General features: G+C 47.7%; 1 protein-coding gene across 2 annotated transcripts in view; it reads right to left on the bottom strand.

Annotated features, from left to right (window-relative positions):
• Positions 1-22,576, bottom strand: part of ST6GALNAC1 (ST6 N-acetylgalactosaminide alpha-2,6-sialyltransferase 1) — a 36,199-nt gene that overhangs the window by 3,254 nt on the left and 10,369 nt on the right. For both annotated transcript variants that reach the window (XM_083429908.1, XM_083429909.1), the window contains exons 2-8: positions 14,965-15,784; positions 13,638-13,806; positions 10,481-10,652; positions 8,560-8,698; positions 7,690-7,793; positions 6,554-6,643; positions 757-856 (exon numbers count right to left, since the gene is read on the bottom strand). In XM_083429908.1, coding sequence (XP_083286034.1) covers positions 757-856; positions 6,554-6,643; positions 7,690-7,793; positions 8,560-8,698; positions 10,481-10,652; positions 13,638-13,806; positions 14,965-15,784 — 1,594 coding nt within the window. The remainder of the gene's footprint in view (positions 1-756; positions 857-6,553; positions 6,644-7,689; positions 7,794-8,559; positions 8,699-10,480; positions 10,653-13,637; positions 13,807-14,964; positions 15,785-22,576) is intronic.

Here is a 22,576-nt window from a genome sequence, read left to right as displayed (position 1 = left end):
TGTTGTGTGTGTGTGTGTAGCCTCTGTACTTCATCTGCCCCCCCCCCCCCCCCCCGCTAATAGAGCTAATAACAGCAAGGTTCTGGCAGGGCAAGATTTAGACTGAGGAGATGTAAGGGAGAAAGGGGTTAAGCCTCACCACCCTCAGCTGATACAACCCTGTCCATTGACAGTATCCCTAACATCCCCAAGGTATGGGGAGGAATTAAATGTCACACTAATGTGATTGTTCCATCAGCTTGCTAGAGAGAACAATCCCCACTTGCCTTGCTCCAGTGCCCCACACGTTGTCCCTGAGGTTCTCCAGACCACCCCCAGCCAATTGGGAGGGGGCATGGAAGATGAAAAGGGGAGGAAGCCCCACATCGCAAGCAGCATTCCTTGCTGAGGGCTTCTGCTGATGGGAATTATTAGTTGAATCCTGTCCCTTGTGTGTTTGCAGCCCTTGCAGCTCAGATTATCACCTCTGGGCACTTCTAGACTGTCATTGGTTTTTGGGGGTAGGATTCAGCCACAGTCAAGTTCTGAAATTAATTTCTAGCTCTTGTGCAACAAACTCACTCCCCCACTCCGCAAACTAAACTTCTTTGTTGAATGCCACATTGTATAAGATCCTCGCAAACAAATCAGAACAAATGCTCAGCAAATAGCCGGCATGATCTAACCTCCCTGTAAACTTTGTGCAAACAAATCAGGAGGAAGATTCAACAGACAGATTGTCTGGAAGCAACCTTTGGGGCGCCTTTGAATTCTTACCTGGTCACATAGATGGAGTGCAGTTAGAAGGAGGAAGGCACCTGTGGTGGGTCTATAGATCCGCCAGTAGGACTTGTCTAGGCTTTTGGATCTTAGAAACCTGAAGTATGAGATATTATTATTATTATTATTTTTAAATGTTTCTTTTTGTTGAGTTTTATCAACAGGATACAAAGGTAAATAAGCTAGCTGGAGATGCTTTGTGGGCACAGACGGCTTGTCTTACATCCTTATTTGATTGTGGGAGCACATCCTGTAATTTCTGATGACCGCTTAGGCAGGTAAAAGAAGTGGCATTTTGAAAAATTTAGCAATACAGTGGTACCTCGGGTTAAGTACTTAATTCGTTCTGGAGGTCTGCTCTTAACCTGAAACTGCTCTTAACCTGAAGCACCACTTTAGCAAATGGGGCCTCCTGCTGCCGCCGCGCCGCTGGAGCACGATTTCTGTTCTCATCCTGAAGCAAAGTTGTTATGTACTGAGTTGAATAGGATCGAAACTGCAGCAGTCTGATTGGTCCTAGAACAATAGGATCCAAATCGCAGCAGTCTGATTGGTCCTAGAACAATGCAGCAGTCTGATTGGTTGGCAGGAACCACCCAATCATGCTCCAGATATAAGTGAATCCACAACCTGATTGGCTTACAGTAGAATTCCAGAATTAGCCAATCATGTGCAGCCCATTGTGTAAATAATGTATATAAAGCAGATACTTTGAGGGGACTTTCATTCATTCCTCCTCACCACTATGAGCTGAATAAAGAGCATGAAATCACTTTGCGACTCTGAGTATATTTCACTGGCGACGAAGGTGGGATCCCGCTGAGCTGACTGCCACACACCGCACCGCTGCCTCGCACCGTGTATCTAGGCTTCAGCTCCGGGACACAAGGAACTCAGAATGGCAACCAACAGCAGCTTCTCGCCGTTCAACCCAGCATCTGGAGACTGGGAAGCGTACACCTCTCGTTTCACCTTCCTCCTAGAAGCCAAAGGGGTCACCGATGAAGAAGACGCCAAGAAGAGGGCAATATTCTTCAGCGTCTGCGGAGAGGAGACGTTTGAAATCGCCCGGGCTCTCCTTGCGCCTGAAGACGTCGCTACAGTTCCATACAAAACAATAATGGAACAGCTGAAGGGGCACTTTTCGCCACAGCCCTCAGTGGTGGCTCGTCGAAATGCCTTCTACGCAAAGCGGCAAGCCCCTGGGGAAACCATAACTGGGTTTGTGACCTCTCTCCGCCAAGCCGCCCGGTTCTGCAACTTCTCAGAGCTGGAGAACATGCTTCGTGACCGCCTCGTCGGTGGCCTGAGGGATGAGAAGCTGCAACGACGCCTCTACGCTAAGAAGGACCTAACGTTCCAGGTCGCTCTGGAGGAGGCCCTGGCAACGGAAGCTGCTGAGAAGTCGACGCAAGAGGCACGGCCGAGCCAGCCGTCCCAACCGAGGGTCCACCACGAAGACCTCACCGACGACTCTGGATCCAACAGGGAGGAGGTGCACCGAGTACAGCAGCGCACTCAAGCAGCCCACATACCACAGCTGCCTCGACGAGAAGGAGGGAACTGCGCAAGCTGTGGAGAAAGTCACGAGAGGAGGACCTGCCGTTTCCGCAACGCAGAGTGCAGGCAGTGCAGAAAATCGGGACACATCGCCCGGGTGTGTCGGGCTCGGCCCACCCGACGCCAGGCATCAGATGACCAATCCAAGAGCCCCAGGTCCCGGGGCCCAACGCACCAAGGCAACTCAACGGAGCTCACGGACTTCCAGGTATACCAGTTGCCCCACCCCAACGTAGAGAAAATTTATGTAGAGGTACAGATAGAGGGGGCCCCATGCCGCATGGAGCTTGACACGGGTTCAAATCTATCCATAATCTCGGCAAGGACCTTAAGGAAACTGTGTCCTACTGGGGGTCCCAAACTCAGGCCGGCCCCATTCACCCTCCGGGACTTCCAGAAACGTAAGGTCCCCACAATGGGGGTGGGGACCTTCAGGGTGCAATACCGAGGGCGGACGCGGCAACTGGACTTGCTTGTGGTCAAGGGCCCCTACATTAGCTTACTGGGATTGGCATGGTTTGGACCACTGGGGCTAGCCGTCACCGGGGTGAACAACACTAGCTTACAAGTGGACGTGGACGCCATATGCAAGGAATTTCCGGGGGTTTTTGATGGGAAATTGGGACAGTATACGGGCCCCCCCATTGCTCTACAGCTTGACCCCGCAGTACGACCAGTCAGGCTCAAGGCCCGCCGGGTCCCGTTCGCCCTGAAACCCCGTATAGACGAGGAATTGGACCGGCTCGTGGAGCAAGGAGTGCTGGAGCCGGTGCCTAATGCCCCCTGGGAAACCCCAATCGTCACACCCGTCAAGCCTAATGGTTCGGTCCGCATCTGCGCAGACTACAAATGTACCATAAACAAGGCCCTCACGGCCCATGCATACCCAGTGCCAGTGGTCAGCCATGTCCTTGCCACCCTGGCTGGGTCGAAAATTTTTGGCAAGCTGGACTTGGCCCAAGCATATCAACAGCTACCAGTAGATGAGGCCACAGCAGAGGCACAGACAATTGTGACGCACAGAGGAGCGTTCAGGGTAAAGCGGCTGCAATTCGGCGTCAGCGTGGCACCAGGCATATTCCAGAACCTAATGGACTCTCTCCTTAAAGGAATTCCTGGTGTCACCCCCTTCTTCGATGATGTGTTGATTGCCGGGCCCACACCAGAGGAGTTTGAGGACCGCCTCCGCACCGTTCTGCACCGTTTCCAGACGGCGGGTCTCAAGGTGAAGCGGGAAAAATGTCTACTAGGAGTGCCTCAGGTGGACTTTCTGGGATTTATGGTGGACGCAGAAGGGGTCCACCCGACTGGGGACAAGGTACGGGCCATTTGTGATGCCCCAGCGCCCAAGAACAAGACTGAACTTCAGGCCTTCTTGGGACTATTGAACTTTTACCATTCCTTCCTTCCCCACAAAGCGGCGGTAGCAGAGCCCCTACACAGACTTCTGGACAAGCGGGCCCCTTGGGTGTGGGGCCAGCGCCAGGAGGCTGCATTCCAGGCAGTCAAGGACTTGCTTGTCTCAAACTCGGTCTTGGCACACTTCGACGAGAGGCTGCCGGTGGTGCTAGCATGCGACGCCTCACCCTATGGCATTGGCGCTGTCCTGGGACACCAACTCCCGGATGGAAGAGAGGTACCAGTAGCATACTTTTCCCAGACACTCAGCGCAACCGAACGGAACTACTCACAAATAGACAAGGAGGGGCTGGCAATTGTAAAGGGAGTAAAAAAATTCCATGATTTCTTGTACGGGCGGCCCTTCACCGTGGTGACTGACCACAAGCCGTTGCTTGGCTTGTTTGCCCCCGAAAAGCAGACCCCCCAAGTGCTGTCTCCTCGCGTCCTCAGGTGGTCAATTTTCCTTGCCAGCTACCAGTATGCACTGATTCACCGACCTGGGAAGGCGATGGGCCATGCGGACGCCCTCAGCAGGCTACCACTACCGGAAACAGGCCCCGACCCAGCACCTGCACAAGAGGTTATGAGCCTGGAGCTGCTTCCCGACCGCCCCATTCAGGCACAAGAAGTTGCACACCATTCCAAGAAAGACAGGGTCATCTCCCGGGTCCTGGACTGGGTGTGGAGGGGATGGCCCAGCAACAGCCCTGGGCCAGAATTCGCTGGCTACACAACCCGCAAACATGAACTGTCGGCCCACAAGGGGTGCCTGTTATGGGGAAGCAGGGTCATTGTTCCCCAGCCCCTCCGCAAAAGGGTCCTCACAGCCCTACACGAGACACACCCAGGGGTAGTAAGAATGAAGGCCCTGGCCAGGAGTTATGTGTGGTGGCCGGGGATCGACGGAGAGATAGAGGCCTGGGTCAAACACTGCCAGGCCTGCCAAGAATCCCGCCCAGATCCCCCAAGGGCCCCAGTCCAGTCCTGGGAGTCCGCCCGAGCACCATGGTCACGCCTGCATGTGGACTTCGCTGGCCCCTTTCAGGGGAAAACATTCTTCATAGTGGTGGACTCCTACACCAAATGGCTGGAAGTCGCACTGGTACCGTCCACTTCTACATCCGCAGCCATCCGGGTACTACGCAGGCTGTTTGCAACCCACGGGCTCCCTGACACTCTCGTCTCAGACAACGGGACTGCATTCACGTCAGGAGAATTCCAAACCTTCACAGCGCAGAACGCCATCCGCCACATCCGTTCGGCGCCATTCCACCCTGCCACCAATGGCCAAGCAGAACGCATGGTGCGGACCACCAAGGACACCCTTCGCCGCATGACGCAAGGGGATTGGGAGTACCGCCTTGCCACATTCCTCCTAGCACAGCACAGCACCCCCACCTCAACGACTGGCCGGAGCCCCGCTGAACTACTAATGGGTCGGCGCCTTGCAATCAGATTGGACCGCCTTCACCCCGATAGAGCTCAGGATGAGGTAGTGGTGGGGGAAGGCAGGAACCCCCGGACCTTTGAGGCCCAGGACCCAGTGTACGCAAAGAATTTTGGGGCAGGCCCAGCATGGGTACCCGCCACAGTCACCAGGGTCACTGGCCCCGTGTCATACGAGGTGCTAACGGATGGGGGGCAATGCTGGCGCCGCCACTGCGACCAGATACGGCGACGATTCCCGGGAGAAAACCAGGAGGAGGAAAGGTCAGAGGAGTCCCAAGGGAACAGAGCAGCAGTGAGGCCCATAGAGCAGGAGGGGCCAGCAGGAGAGGCAGAATCAGTAAATACAGAGAGGACCCGCGAGGCCGAAAGGACACCGGACCCAGAACCACGACTGAGCGAGCCGGTTGCGCCAGACCAAACAGGCCCATCACAGCCAGCATCCTTGGAACACGAGCCAGAACCTGAACCCCGGACCAGGGAACACCAGAGGCCGCAACGCACACGTAGGCCGCCGGCGTACCTCGAGGACTATGAATGTAACCTCCCGGGCAGGACTGGAACTTAGAGGGGAGGGGTGTTATGTACTGAGTTGAATAGGATCGAAACTGCAGCAGTCTGATTGGTCCTAGAACAATAGGATCCAAATCGCAGCAGTCTGATTGGTCCTAGAACAATGCAGCAGTCTGATTGGTTGGCAGGAACCACCCAATCATGCTCCAGATATAAGTGAATCCACAACCTGATTGGCTTACAGTAGAATTCCAGAATTAGCCAATCATGTGCAGCCCATTGTGTAAATAATGTATATAAAGCAGATACTTTGAGGGGACTTTCATTCATTCCTCCTCACCACTATGAGCTGAATAAAGAGCATGAAATCACTTTGCGACTCTGAGTATATTTCAAAAGTTCTTAACCCGAGGTACTATTTCTGGGTTAGTGGAGTCTGTAATCTGAAGCGTATGTAACCTGAAGCGTATGTAACCTGAGGTACCACTGTAAAGCCAACCTAACAATGGATGCTCCTCATTTGTAAAAGTTGCCATCTTCCGTTCGGTCAAAGGGCCCTGTGTTTTTAAGAACTGTGCAGAAGAAATCCAGTGCTATGTTTCTAGAAAAAGAGGTGCTGGAACTCACTATGAACACCTCCCCAAGAGGGGAGTACCAGAGAGTTCTGGCTGAAAAAAAGCCCCGGCTGTCAGTGGGTACAGCTTCTCTAACTACCATTGAAGGCAGTGGCAGCTGTTCTTGTTCATAAATGATGACACCATCATGCCAGGACAAGGAGCCCTATCACCTTACTGGACCTGACAAGCTTGTTTATTTGGACCCTGCTAGCCCAGAGCATCCCTTATCATTCAAGTTAACTTTACATACCACATACCTGTTTTTCATGTATCTGAGAAAATCGGGATGAATGACAAAGTAGTTATCCAGGGTGAAATTGCTACCAAATTTATCCCGGGGATATGGCCTGGGAATGGAAACAGAAAATAACCTTTTAGGCCAAGCACGTGCCATTCAAGCAAGAACTAGTTCGGCCACTTCTCCTATGAGTTAGGTGATGTGGTAGGCAGCCACCATTTTTCAGGGTGTGCCTAAGAACTGTATGGGAACTGGCTGTTCGAAACAAAGCAAAAGCGCTGCCAAAAAAGGGAAAGGAGGCGAGGAGGACGTGGCTTTTAAAAGGGGAAGGGGAAGAAATGAAGCGTCATCAAGGGATGGGGAAAGGATGTTGTGTTTACCACAGAAATTGAATGAAGAGACCAAAGGCTCTCTTCTCACTGAGTTCAAATGCTGCTAAAGAAAAGCCCTGTGCTCATTCACAGTAGCATGGGAGTCTTTGCTGACAATATTCCAGCCCGTCAGGTCTTCCTGGAGTGACCATGTGACATATGATGTCCTCAATCAAGCCTTTATGTTGACATGGCTGTACCTGCAAGAGCACATACTACAATCTTTGGTGGGCATTCCCGCATACACAGGAGTTCTGGTTGAAGATTCACCAACTACAGTGGAACCTCGGTTGTCAAACGCTTTGGAAGTCAAACATTTTGGCTTTCGAACACCAACAACCCGGAAGAGAATGCTTCCGTTTTCGAACGCGCCTCGGAAATTGAATGGCTTCCAAGGCATGTTTCTCCATTTTTTCAATGGATTTTGCCGACCAGCAATTGCACCTCGGTTGTCGAACGTTTCGGAAGTCAAACGGTCTTCTGGAACGGATTACATTTGATAACCGAGGTTCCACTGTACTTGTTAAAATAGCAGGAGAATCCAGTGCTTTAACTCTGGAATTGTTTTCACTATCCATATTTGAAGAAGTCAACTGTAGTATGAAGCAGAAGGGAGTGATACCTTATTTGTTGACTGCCACATGGAAATTTGAATGTACTTTAAATGAATGGTGTGGATCTGCCCATGGTCTTCTGCCAATGCAAACTAAAATGGCCAAACTCTTAAGGAACATTGTCCTGAAACGGACTGAAAAACAAAAAGGGGGAAATCTGCTTCTCTTACCCATAGCCATCCAAAAATCCCTTCCTGACTCTCGTGTTCAGCAGAAGAGCTTTCAGCCATTCGTAATCTCTTGGCCCTTCCAGGAAATGAAGGTACTTGATCTCCTAGGAAACAAGCCACACATACGCTGGTAGGGGTTGCAGCAGATGGAGCATAAGCGCTGCCAGAGCACAACTAATGAATGGGTAGGCACTCTGTGCTGGCCAAACAAAATCCAAATTCTGATCCAGACCTCATTCTGAATAATTTATGTAAATGAGACACGGCCAACCTCACTGGAACAAGAGCGGCAAAACGACAGAAAATGGAATGCTCTGCAAAATTTGGAGTGCTGATTTAAAAATCCAGAGACAACCCAGATTATTCAGGTTCAACATAAACTAGGTACTGTGTGGCTCTCCCAAGAAGTTCCACTGGCGGAGGAAGGGGGGTGCAGTGGGTGCGGCCCACCCCGGGTGTCATCCCTGAGGGAGGTGACATTGCTGCGCCGCCCCCCTGGGATGCTCCCCCCCCCGCGGCTAGCCCCCCCCCGGGTGCACAGCATGTGTGCCGCTCTGGGTGCCGGAGCAGCTAGCTCCACCTCTGCGGAGAACTGAGCTGGGCACTTTAGTGACTGGTCTGCTGTTCTGCAACATGAAACACACGCTGGGACTAGGGTTAAAGGCTCATCTATTGTCAAGCCTAATGTCAATAGACAGCAAGTGGTCACAGACTGAGGAACCAGTGCTTGGATTTTAATGTGGAGCTTGGAGGGTGGGGAATAAACCTTTCCCCCTTCACCATTTTTCTCATCTAAATGACCCCTCTCTAAAAACCCTACTAGCTGTCCCACATGGAAGAAAACATCTAATATACCATAATCTGTGTTACCTTTCCCATGGGGATCTTCTTGAATCCACGATTTCCCAGAATTGAGACAGAAGACACTAAGGAGTAGGCTGTGAATCCATAGAAGGACGTTCTTGTTCCCACGTCTTCCTCAAAACCTTTGATCACGGCCCCACTCACCCTGGCCAAAAGTGACCATATAACATTGCAGAGTTAGCCTTGTAGCAGCTTCTCATTACTGGATTTCACAAAGTGCTGCTGGGGTGGGTGGTTTTCAATATTTAATACAAAATAAGTGGCTTGAGCAAGTTTCTAGATGAATGGAGCTCCAAAGGTTAAAGATATCTAGGTGGTTTCAGTTTTCTGTAAGCCAGAACAATGAAACTTAATCGGAACCACGATCTTTGCACATATGCACAAGGTTGGTGTATAATGGATAGCTGTTAGCATCCTGACATTTGGAGAAGACTCCAAATACCCTGGCATGGAATTTATATGTAGACATAAGCAATAAACTATACAGTATATAAGGTGTGGGAATCCCCCATAACTTTTAATTTTAAAAAAGGTTGTCAACGATGTTGGCTCCGAAGAGAGAGAGAGAGAAAAGGTTGTTTTGTGTGCATAATATTTGGTTTAGGACCATCAGTTTTAGATTTTTCAAACTACCTGGAAAAGAAACAGCAGTGTTGGTGAATCGGCCCTGTCCCTAGGACCGCCTTCTCCTGTATGAAGCATCCCTCTCATCACCATCAGAAGATTCCCTGCCTTTAGATGCCCCAAATATCCCTACATTATACATTGAAAGCACTTTCAAAGGACATTCTTTTGCTCAAAGAATTATTGATGGAAGTTCACCTCGCCACACACACACACACACAGTTTTGGCTTATAACATTGGTTTTTAGTAGATGACCAAGAATGCTTTGTGGCACTGTTGCAGGATTTATCCCAGTCAATAATGACAGACACGGGTTCTTTCAGACGAAAGACAGAATTTATTCACCTGAGCAGGGGCTGCAGCGGGATCTCTCCCCCAAAGGCTGAGCCCCTCCTTGTTCTCTGAGGCTTCCTTTTATAGTGACCAGTAAACAATTTCTGCAGGATTACCCATACAGGCAAAAAAAGAGGAAGTTTACTCAAGCAGACAAGAGAAACAGAACTTTTTTAGCTCCCTGCTCCCAATCCTGTCTGCCCCAAACTGTGAGCATGTGCAGGTTTAAAAACAGACACAGACATCAGTTAGCTCATTCCTTGTGACTTTCTGTCATAGATTGGCTTTACACAGCACTTTTCTGCCAATCTCCAGACTGTTGAGGGGAGATAATCTCGATCCTTCAGTACTGAGAGGAGATGCCAGTTTTAATTCTGGCTTTATCCTTCTGGTACTTTCATGGATTATGCTTTCGTTGACTTCTGATATACACAAACACACATATGCACACATAAATACGTGCACACACGTTACTGTTTTAACAATGCTGTTCAGCTACCTTAGACTGTTTTTGTTTCCTTGTTTAGGAAGGACTAAACTTCTAAATTGGGACGCGGGTGGCACTGTGGGTTAAACCACGGAGCCTAGGACTTGCTGATCAGAAGGTCGGCGGTTCGAATCCCCGTGACAGGGTGAGCTCCCGTTGCTTGGTCCCTGCTCCTGCCAACTTAGCAGTTCGAAAGCACGTCAAAGTGCAAGTAGATAAATAGGTACCGCTCCGGCGGGAAGGTAAACGGCGTTTCCGTGCGCTGCTCTGGTTCGCCAGAATCGGCTTAGTCATGCTGGCCACATGACCCGGAAGCTGTATGCCGGCTCCCTTGGCCTATAGAGCGAGATGAGCGCCACAACCCCAGAGTCAGCCACAACTGGACCTAATGGTCAGGGGTCCCTTTACCTTTACCTTTAAACATCTAAATAGATATATAGATAGGCAGAAGAAGAACACAGGAAAATAGCAGTTTCTCTTACCGGAACACGTAATCATGGGAGTCAATCTCCTGGCCCATTTTGGAGTTGTTCAGTATCCCCCCATTCCCTACCACCGCACATCTGATACACCTGGAAGTCTGGCTGCTGTTGCGTGCAAAGAGAATTTGGTGGTACGGTTTAGGGGGAAGCATGGTGATGACTTGTTTTACCACTGAAAGACAAAAGGCGTCCTTATTTAGTATGAAGGGCAGGCAGTAAACATGCACATCTCTGAACTGGTTGGGGCGTAGGATGGAAGTAAGGCACAGGAACAGAACAGAATCAGAGCACTTTAAAGTCTGCCAGCTTGTCTTAGGCTTGGCCCCTGAAGCGCTGCCATTTTCACTTTTGTAGACATCGCTTTGTAAGAAGTCCATACCTGCAGACAGCGGAGCAGTTGCTGAATTGTTGCTATCTGTACACAGGGGGGGCGTGTCTAGTGCACATTTAGATTCCTTGCTCTCCCCCCACCCCAATTTCAATGCCCACGACACTCCTTTTCAAACAATAAAAAATCCTGCAAGCTTTTTGATATACCCAATGTGTAATAGCACAAACTGTGCAGGCTCAGTTTACAAACATAGCTTTCAAACTTCTGAAGCATCTCTGTTTTTGGTTTTTAAAAAACATTTACCGGAAGCTGCCTTGAGAATTATTTTTAAAAAAATACATGGAAAGGTGGGCTATACATTTTCAAACAAATAAGTGTTTGACTTGGATTACAAAGGAACACAGAGATACTTTATATGAGGTGTGCATTTATTTTATCTCATGAAGCTCTTAAGTTTATAAAAGGACATTCTTCTGCAGCTTTCCCCAAGCAAAGCATCCCTTATTTGGTTAACCCTTTTCTCGACAGATAATGCATTATTTCATTAAGGGCTTAAGAGCATAAGAACGTAGGTTCAATGCACCTCAGACACACCCATGACTTTTGCCCAAGGTGGAAGCAGTCATACATGTAGCAGACATGTCAAAGATCCCATAGATAACGTAGCTGGTACAGAAGGAGACTCTTAATCTCAGGGTTGTGGGTTTGAGCCCCACACTGGGCAAAAAGATTCCTGCATTGCAGGGGGCTGGACTAGATGACCCTCAGGATCCCTTCCAACTCTTGTTGTTGTTGTTTAGTCGTTTAGTCGTGTCCGACCCTTCGTGACCCCATGGACCAGAGCATGCCAGGCACTTCTGTCTTCCACTGCCTCCTGCAGTTTGGTCTACTAGTCTATAATTCTTTGAAAGACCTGGGGAACCCCACCCCTCCTGGGATTCTACCTTTATTTTATTTTTTAAAAATTTAATACTCTTATATCCTGCTTAATCATTATCATTTCTAAGCAGTGTACCTTTTTAAAAAAACCATACAGAAAATGAAACAATAAAAATGTCTCCTAAAACCCCACCCTAACTTAAAATGCCTGCTGGAACAGGAAAGTCATAAATCATGCGCCTGAAGTTCAGCAAGTACATACAGCATTGCTGAATCCACAATATTGTTGAGGGCACACAGCTCCTCCAAAGCAGGGGGGCCTCATCACTACCAGAATCCAGCTTAATGTAATGCAAAACAGATTCCATTCTATATAGCTGAGTAATAGTGTATGCCAAACTGAACTTTTTCAAGGTTTATTACCGCAGTTGGGTAAAAGTTGGCATAAATTTTATCTAAAAGGAGATCCCCACTATGAGCTTTCTTCACCCTGGTCTTTATCTGGAATGCTTCCTGAAAGACTTCCTGACCTTCTTAATACTTTTAAGTAAATATATTGGGCCAGATCCTGGGTTCTCCCAGCCTCAGGAGGCAATTTTAGCAGGTGCCCGCTTACCTGTCAACCACTTGACACCCCTATGACTGTCAGCTGACAGGCACTGACTTGGAGCTGGAATTGCCTGGCAAAGGAATTCCCCTGGCTTGATGTCAGTGTCTGTCAGCAGCTGGGTGCTAACTTAAAGCTCCACTTTCTTCTCTGCTTTCTGCTGGAGTCCCCCATAGGGAATCCAGAAGAGCAGCTGATCCCAGCTGGTTTGCTCTCTCTATGCTGTCATTACAGCATGACTTTTGGGAGGAAGCAGCCCTGTGGCCAAATTGGGACCTGTACCAGACCTAATTAGTTCTGCAGCCCAGAGGTCCTCCGGCCCTGCTGAAAAGCCCCTTCCACTGAAGGAGTCTGCTTTTATAGCAGTGCTTTCCAAACTACAATTCTCATCATCCCTGACCACTGGTCTGGCTCACTAGGGATAATGGGAGTTGTAGTCTAACAGCAGCTGGAGAACCAAGTTTGGGAAACCCTGTTCTACAGCCTTCTACTTTAAGGATGCATTTGCACTGATACTCAAGATGCTCCTCACCACACTCATTTACCAAATGCTCAAGCCCACCTGGAGCGCATAGGCACCTTCTGCTAAGGGAGGCCAGACCCAAAGAGGACATGGAGGCAGGGGGAGTCTCCTGCATCTTTAAGAGCTCGGCACCGGAGGGAATTCCAGCAGGGTGTACTTACACTTCCCCTCCTCTACCCAAACATCAAAGACGCAGGAACCATGCTTCCTTTTGCATCTGCTCAATTTATTTCTGTTAAGGCTACCTCGAGGCATTTTGGCACTTGAAGCGAAAAATCCAATAATGTCCTCTCTTGGTTCATCATCATCATCATCTGAATAACTTACAAGCTGCCACCGCCCTGAAGGTGGGAAATGCTTCTATTTGAGGATACTATCTACCTCGTAGCGAAATAATCCCTGCTTCTTTACAATTGTTCTTCTTTGCATCCATCTGTCTCGAGAGACAATGGAGTGTGCCTCCAGGGGTGAAGTTTAACCACTGGAGAATCACAGCGCCTGCTGCGGCTGCAGAGACCGGTAACCCATAACTGCTGCCTGCCTCCCATGTTGTTTTGCTGTGTTCTTTACAGTAAGCCTTACAGTAAATCTGAGTGAACAGGTTTGCCCTAAAGCTGGGTTTCTGCAAAAATCCTCACAATTCTCGAAATGGTGGCTGTTCCTAGATCACATGACAGGGGGACAGGGAGCAGGTTCTCATCTGGGGAATTTGAAAGAGGGTTGGTCTTCTCAATGAAAGACCTGTGAGCACTTGTCCCAGAGAGAAGAACCCTTGACCCTCGGCACTTTCTGTCGTCCCCGTCAAAGAGTTACTCACACGAGTAGTTCAGCTCCATGAAGCCATAGGGCGGGCCAAAATGGTCCAGACGCTCCCATTCGCTGTCACTGAAGTGAGTCTTGTCCATGAAAAGGGTGAGATTGGGTAGGAAGAGATCCTTCAGCCAATCAGACTTGGCAGCCTTGACCCGCAGAGAATCAGGGCAGCTCTCAAAATACAAACAAAGAAAAGAAAGGTGAATGAAGTCGGGAGGCGTTTATTTGAGAGACTATATTTAGAGATACATATTAGCTGACACTGATAACAGTAACCACATCCTGTTAGTTACGTTAGCAAAATCCTGTTGGACAGTCTCAGTCAAAGGGAGTTGCTATGATCTGAATGATTTTTGTGTACACACCATGCATTGAATGCATGCACCCACCCACACCCCGAATCTTGGGAACTGTAGCTCAGTGATGGCTATACTACAACTCCCAGGATTACTGAACAAGGGGGAAAATAAATATGTTGTAAATGGGTGGTGTGTACACAGTCAAAATGAGTTTCACTGGGCTGCTAAACCTGTGTCAGAGATTGCAGATACAGGCTGATGTTAAGTGGTCCTCTGTACTAAAAAAATACCTTTCCTTTGTATAGAAAACTAGACCAGAGAAGGAACCTTGACTTTCCGTTCCCTTCTCATGCCAATTCTCTGTGCCCATGGATTTATTTACCTTATTTTGTAGGAACAATAATCCAAGCCACCATAAACAGTCTAAAGTGACACAACCCAATTTTCACCTCCGTGAAAAATAGATGCATTGCCTGTTGGGTTTGCCAGTGCTAATTTCATGTCCTTGGCTGCTATTATCACACATTATTTTTTTAAAAATAAACTACATAGGGCCCAGTGGAAACATTTCAAACTTGGCCTTGGAGATCTTGAGTTCCAGTCTCAGCTCTGCTCCGATAGAAGTCTGGATGGGTCAGATCATCCGTTCAGTTCCCCATCTATCTCTCTTTGGGATCTTATGAGAGAACCAAGGCAAAGATAAAGAAGCACTGCCCAATGCAGGGTGTTATGTATGCATCAATTTATATTCCTCATCTCAAACCAGAACAGGTGTTTAAAACACTGTAGGAACCTAGGAGGAATCCCCATGCCAAAAAAGTTTACAGCCAAGATTAGAAGAGTGGGAAGAGAACAGGTGAGAATGTCACCTAGCAGAGTCAGCTTCTACTCTTTTGTTTGGTTACGCCCCAGACTATAGAGAACTGAAATGGCCCAAGCCAGGTCTATACTTCTGCATTATTCTGTATGTGTAACAATGAAACGAAGGTTTCTGTAGGACATTTAGGGCCAGGTCACGCTATATCAACTCACTGATGCTGGTGTTGAATTGTCCAGGAGATACTGGTCATCAAAGTCCCAATGGGGCTCAGATTTGAAGTCAGATGCTTTAAGCCTTTTCTTGGGGGTCGGTGCAGGAACTGGATGTGTGACTTGTTGAGCCCCTGGCCTAGGGATAGAGACGCTGTGATCTGCGACAACAGAATGAGAATCAACTAAACTCTGGTTCTTTTTAGCTACGTCCATTTCTCCGGAAACTTTCCCCTTGGTGTGGCTTGCAGTGGGTCGTGGTGTGGCATTTTGATTGGATGCTGTTTTTGCACCTCTTTCCTCATCCAGCTTTCGATTGGATGCTGGCGCTCCATATTTAGCCTCAGCTCGTTCATTTCCTTTGTGTTCTGACTTATTTTTCTCTTCCTTTGGACTGGATGTTGATGTCACACGCTTCTCACTTTTTTTCTTATACACAGTGGGGGTTGCATTCAGACCTCCAGCACGGTTTTGACCAGCTGCAGTTGTCACAGTCATGTGTTTAGCTTGATTCTCATTGGCTGTGGGCCTTAGTTTCTCCACAACTTGCTTTGGATTGGCTGCTATCACACCTCTCTCCCTGGCTTGCTTCTCAGTCGAATCTGATGGGCTGGTGGCCTCCACATGCTTCTCTCGGATGTCCATGGTGTTGCCACCATTTGCCAATCTCTTAACAGCATCTTGCTCCAAGGAGGAGCTACTTGGGCCAAGTATTACATTGAGAGGCCTTGGTGTCTCCCTGTTGGCAGTCATCACTTCTGGGGTAGCGGGCCGGGTGTCTATTTCCGGCATGCTTCCAGCACGGCGGAAGTAAGGAAACTGGCTGAAAGGTAGTTTAAAAAAGAGATAGTTACTGCAATAGATAACTATACAAATTATACACTGTGTTCTACTTGTATGAAGTGTACTAGACAGTTGCTTACACTTGGCAATATCATGGAAGCCGTGTTATAGAGACCCCAGCAACATTTGAACTCTCTACCCCTTGTTTACAACCTTTAAGAAGCCATTATAATTAATTCTCCCCCAATGCACCTGTGATGCGAAGGAGCGGACTGCCAATATTTGGATTTGTAGAAAGGTAACAGGAGGATGTTGGATTCCGAGCCATTATCAGGAGAAACTGGCAACTCTCCCAGGCACCCGGCTCGGTCTCCTGTTGACCTCCCGGTCTGCTCTCCCGGCAAGGACCAGGCAGAGGTCGCGATAGGCGATCCTTCTCAGCGTGAGAAGAACACACCACTCTTTCCTGCCCCCCCGGCAGGGGAAAGAGATAAGACAGAAACGTATTTACATGGCTATTTATTTCTGTCTCTGCAGTGTTACAAAAGCATGTCTGCTCCCTTCAACCTCCAGCAGACGACTCAACAAGCACTTCCTGTGCAGCTCATATTACACTCTGAGCTAATTCCGGTGCTGTCTGTTTCCCACAGACACTTCCAACATCACATGACTTTTCCCAGCAATCAGCTTGCAGCATCATTGCTTCAATATCGTAACATACTCCCCCATTTGATTCAATGTGTGCTGCGAGATCCAGAGAAGAAAACAAACAGTTGTTATACATATAACACTCCCCTGTTGTTTCAGTTCCACCCTTGGAACTACCCGCCACTGGTTTCCCCAGTGTACCTCTCTGGTTGTCTGATTTCCAAGGAATGAGTGCATCTGCATTTCCTTGGCTAGGGAATGTAGTGTTACGCTTAGCAACTCCCTGTTGTGTCTTTGTCTCTGACTTAGACACAGCTTTAACCTGTCTTGAGTTGTCAACAATAGTAACACATGCTACAGCTGAGTTAGCAAACTCAGGACTCTTTGGAGAACCAGTTCCAATAGTAAACAGTGGTTCATCTTCCACCTGTGAAGGTCTAGCCATTGTGTGAGATTTCCTCTCAATGACTGTGTCAACTGAGCTCTTCGAGCTATCACTGTCACTCTCAGTACCACTGTAATCAGTAAAATCATCATCATCATCTGAACTGTCCTCAGTGGGAAATGTGTGAACAATTTCTCTCTCCTGTTCAGGAGCACTCTCTAGAAATTTTGTGAGAATCACCTGACCAGATTCAGACAAAATTACTCTGTAGAGACCCTTTTCATAACCCACAAAAATGCCTCTGGCATTTTTCACCCCATCTGGAGTTTCTGTCCTGATTTGAGATCCAAAAACCTTAAAATGTGCGACAGAAGGTTTTCTGTGGAACAGCTTCTCAAAAGGAGAACATTCCATACCTTTGGAAACCTTTCTCACCCAACAATGACAATAACATGATAGGGACTCCGCCCAAAACTCATGTGGCAAATGTGAACTCAGCAATTGCGCCTTCATCCCATTTTGCAATTCTTTGTTCACTTGCACACAGACACTTCTGTTCCATGCATCTGCTGAAACAGCAACCTTGTGCCTGATTCCTTTCTTATGCAGGAAATTCTGAAAATCCTGTAAAAGAAAAACTGGCTTTTCATCTGTGAAAAGACAATCAATGTTAGCATCATGAATATCCTTAACCTTGCCACAAAACTCTTTAAACCTTTCTAAGGCTTCTTGTGGTCTGTTCAACATGAATAACCACACGTAATGGGAGAAATGATCCACACACACAAGATAAAATCTTGCATTGCCTCTAGACGGTGCTAGAGGACCAATCACATCAGCATACACTCGCTGAAAAGCTTTGGTTACTCTCGTAGTCTTTGTCGTACCTGCAAGAGAGATCATGTTAGATTCAGAAGCATTACATTTTATGCAATCACTTTCAGCAAAAGTCAACAAATACAGTCCATCTTTCTCTCTGGCAGAAAGATACAGTTCTCCATCTTTGAAGATTTTGCAGCTTTCTTCATCATAGGACAATTTCAGTCCTTTCTTTGTGATCTGCGAAACACTCAGCAGATTGTACTTTAAATCAGGAACCAAGTACACATTGTTTATAGTCAAGTTCAGACTTTCAAGATACACAGTCCCAAACCCGATCGCTTTCAGCTCCTGGCCATTGGCCAGTTTCACAGTGAAGCTTTGCTTCTTAAACGTTGAAAACAGTCCTCGGCGCGACGTCATGTGTTGCGTGCAACCCGTGTCAATAACAAAAGCGTTCTCCATTGAAATTTCGGCTTTCGTTGACAGCAATGCTTTTCCAGGTTTCATCTGGGACTTGGTACGACTTTTGCCTGACGCCTCAGGCTTTGCAGAGCTCCCCTTAGCTCCTTTCTGTTGACGTGGCTTCTTACAGTTCCGCTGAAGATGCCCAGTCTGTCCACAATTGAAACAACGGACAACGTTCAAAGCAACAGCCTTTTCTTCACTTGCAATAGCAGTGGGGGTGTCAGGATTCCGAACTTCTCTCCCCCTGTCTTTGACATCTATTGCAGCAAGTCTGTCCCTTTCGTTCAGAACGACTGAACAGATTCTTTCCACAGTTAGATCGGCCGCTGGTAGCGAACCAAGCTGACTTGCAACGGTTTTATAAGTCCGATTAAGGCTGTTAATAATCATGAAGCAGAATATCTCTTCCTGTAGAGGGAAATTGCGTTGCGCCATCTGCTGGCGTAAGAATTTCATCTCTGTCAAATGCGCTTGCACATCTCCATCAGGCGCTAGCCTCAGATTGGTCAGCTTCTCAAAATGCAGCAACGCTGAAGAACCAGCATCTCTTTGATGTATTCTACGCAGCGTTTCCCAAATCTCACGTGCGTATTCCAAATCCTGAACATGCACGAGTTGATCATCTGAGATACACAGAATTATGGCCGTCCTGGCTTTCACATTCTGCGAATTCCAACCTGGCGTTGGTGCAGGAGGAATGGGGTTATCAATCACCCCATAAATCCTCTGATTCTGTAGCAGGGCTTTCATCTTCACTGACCATGAGGCATAATTGTCATTAGTCAGTGGAGGTGGGTAAGGTAAGCCTCCCCCCTTCTTGGTATCCATTTTGAATCCAAGCCTCAGCTCTCTCTATCGAGCCTTGTAAAATCCAAGAGTCTATTGGATTGTTTACTGCCTTTTTGCACCTGGCAGCTAAACGCAGGCAGCTCTGGAAAGTCCCTTCCAAGAGTAGTGAGATAAGTCAAAACAAAACGCTGGAATGTTTACTCAGTGTTTTTCCAGCCTCTTCACAGTCCCAGCCTCTTCCGGTTGGCCAGTGATTTTCCACTTCCTTTTCAAGCTAGCTATCTCCGAAGTAGCTGAAAAGATTGACGTCTCGTTGCTTAGCAACTGGACATTCCAAGCTTGAACAACAAGCTTCTTATCTGGCCCTGGTATGCGAAGTATGTGGCTCTCTCTCAGTGCCGTTTCTAATCCAAGAAAACAGCTCTCGTGAACCAGAGAATCTTCAATCTGCGTTCACCCTTTTAGCCCATAAAATCAGCATACCTTGGGGGTTCCGTTGCTCGTTTCCTTATCAGCAAAACTGATTCCTTCGGTGCTCTGCCGGTCTTGCAGATTCCATCCGCCCGCTACCATATCTTCCCTTATCTTCAAGCAGAGGATGAAGTTACGATCCACCAACCTCTTTCGCTGCTTTCATGGAATGAAACCATCGGATTTGCTACCAGATGTTGGATTCCGAGCCATTATCAGGAGAAACTGGCAACTCTCCCAGGCACCCGGCTCGGTCTCCTGTTGACCTCCCGGTCTGCTCTCCCGGCAAGGACCAGGCAGAGGTCGCGATAGGCGATCCTTCTCAGCGTGAGAAGAACACACCACTCTTTCCTGCCCCCCCGGCAGGGGAAAGAGATAAGACAGAAACGTATTTACATGGCTATTTATTTCTGTCTCTGCAGTGTTACAAAAGCATGTCTGCTCCCTTCAACCTCCAGCAGACGACTCAACAAGCACTTCCTGTGCAGCTCATATTACACTCTGAGCTAATTCCGGTGCTGTCTGTTTCCCACAGACACTCCCAACATCACATGACTTTTCCCAGCAATCAGCTTGCAGCATCATTGCTTCAATATCGTAACAGAGGATTCTATGGATTTAAACAAATAACAAGTAAGCCCTCCCTGAGGCTGGGTTTTAACACATTCAGACAAAAAAGCCAAGTGCATAAATACACTTGGGCTATGTACACATTGGCGGCATAAACCGCAGTGAGATCATTTCAAATCACATTTATACATTGTTCTACACAACTGCGCGAGTGGGGATGTTTTCTCCAAATATGCAATACAGGATTTGTTTCCCCACCCCTGTAGCGCCCCCTGCCAAACTTTTGTTCAAAGAAACTTTTGCCTGCGCATGTGCTGTCATCAGTGCACGTGCATGCGCAAAGACTGTACACACCTCAGATTTGCATTTTCAAATCAGACAGAAACTGCTTTGAGGGAAAACACATCCAACTGGAGTGTTTCTCGAGAAACTATAGGATACAGATGGACTGTGACTAATGTTGTGTGTAAGGTAAAGGTAAAGGGACCCCTGACCATTAGGTCCAGTCGTGACCAACTCTGGGGTTGTGGCGCTCATCTCGCTCTATAGGCCTTCTGCCTATCTATCTATCTATTTAGATGTTTAAAGGTAAAGGTAAAGGGACCCCTGACCATTAGGTCCAGTCGTGGCCGACTCTGGGGTTGCGGCGCTCATCTCGCTTTATTGGCCGAGGGAGCCTGCGTACAGCTTCCGGATCATGTGGCAGTATGACTAAGCCGCTTCTGGCGAACCAGAGCAGCGCACGGAAACGCGTTTACCTTCCCGCTGGAGCGGTACCTATTTATCTACTTGCACTTTGATGTGCTTTCAAACTGCTAGGTTGGCAGGAGCAGGCAACGGCAAGTCCTAGGCTCTGTGGTTTAACCCACAGCGTCCCCCGCATCCCCAACGTTGTGTGTACTCATCTTCAAACACCAGCAGTGGAAGACCACTGGAGCCAAGGTAAACAGTAGTGGGTGCATAGCCTTGTTAACATAGCATTATAGATTTGGTTTTGTGGAAGGCTTATAACATGCAAGGTGGCTTTGTTGGTCATGATAGTGATTTAAATTTAAAAGATTTGTATATCACCCTTCATAAAAAATCAAGATTCCAGATAAACATATTAAAAGTTTGTAATTCAGCAGTTATTGCAACTCGCTACAACACACACATCTCTATGGAGAGCAATCCATGAACCTATTATGCCTGCTCCTTACTGTTCCTTTTTCTAACTAGCATCCCAATAATATGTACTGTATTTTTCGCTCTATAACACGCACCCGACCATAACACGCACATAGTTTTTAGAGGAGGAAAACAAGAAAAAAAATATTCTAAACCAAACAGTGGATGTATGATTTTTGTGGTTCATGCTATGGCCACAGACATGTGATCTGACAGTGAGTTTGGAGTAGCCCAATGCAAAAATCCTAAGGATCCATGTGGATCCATGCTTTGTAACCACGTTTTTGCACCACTGCGGCCCCAGGCAACAGTGGGTGCGTGATTTTTTTTGGTGCAAGATGTAGCCATGGACATGCTATGTGATCTGATGGTGAATTTGGGGTGACCCAGTGCAAAAATCCTGAGGATCCATGTGGATCCGTGCTTTGTAACCACGTTCTAAGTGGGGAGGGAAGGAAAAGCACTCAAGGGACAAGGAGCACGCGTGGGGTGTGTGCAGAAGGATGCTGCTAATAATGCAGGAGAGGGGGAGAAGGCTCCTCTCCTCTCCCACTTTGCTCCTTTAAAGCAAGCAAGCTCTGCTTTTCTCCCTCCTCCCCGCTCATCCCCGGCTTAGCAAGCTGAAAAACTTTGCTGCTATGTAGCGAGCTGAGTGGGGAGGAGAGAGGGACAGAGAGCCTGCTTGCTTTAAAGGAACCAACCAAACCTCTCCTCTCCCGCTTTGCTCCTTTAAAGAAGCAGGCTCTCTGTCCCTCTCTCCTCCCCACTCAGCGGCTCTTTTCCCGCTTTGCTGTTTCAAAGCGAGCCACGGAGGAGGGAAGGAAGGGGAACCATGGATCCTCTGCTCACGACTGCAGCAGATCCCCCCCGCCACCCGTAGGCATTCCCTCCATAACACGCACAGACATTTCCCCTTACTTTCTAGGAGTAAAAAAGTGAGTGTTATGGTGCAAAAAATACGGTACTTCATGTGTTGTTGTTTTTTCATGTTATGTTCCTTTCGTTACTGTTGAAAGCCAAGAAAATACATAGTTGTTTTAGAAATGAAATACAGCTCCAATAAAACAATAAACACAGACATAAAGCCAAGAGTGCACAGATAAACCACAAAATGCCTGGGTAAATAAATTAACCTTTTCCCTGGTGCCATGATGCCTGTGATGTGGGTGCCAGCCAAAGGAGTCTTTTTGGGGAGAACACCTTCTTCCTAGTTGGCAGCCTGAAGGAGGTTGCACCAGAAGAAGGGCATAACTTTATTTTTTTTTTTAAATAATATTTTATTGAGTTTTATGACAGAAACTTAAAACAACGATAAACAAACCACCTCACAACAGCACCTAAAAGGAAAAGAAAAAGAAAAAACAGAAAAAATAGAAAAATAGATACTACAACACACAAACACAAAACAGCAAAATACAACAAAGAGAATAAACATATTAAAAACAATTTTTGTCTCCTTATATTCTTTACATTGACTTCTTTCTCCGACTTCCCCAGACCTTCCTTCTCTGTATT

The sequence above is a fragment of the Podarcis tiliguerta genome (assembly GCF_965153285.1).
Source record: "Podarcis tiliguerta genome assembly, chromosome: 2".
NCBI classification, from domain to species: domain Eukaryota; kingdom Metazoa; phylum Chordata; class Lepidosauria; order Squamata; family Lacertidae; genus Podarcis; species Podarcis tiliguerta.
The sequence above is the reverse complement of the archived record's forward strand: the minus strand, read 5'-3'. Positions and strand labels throughout refer to the sequence as shown.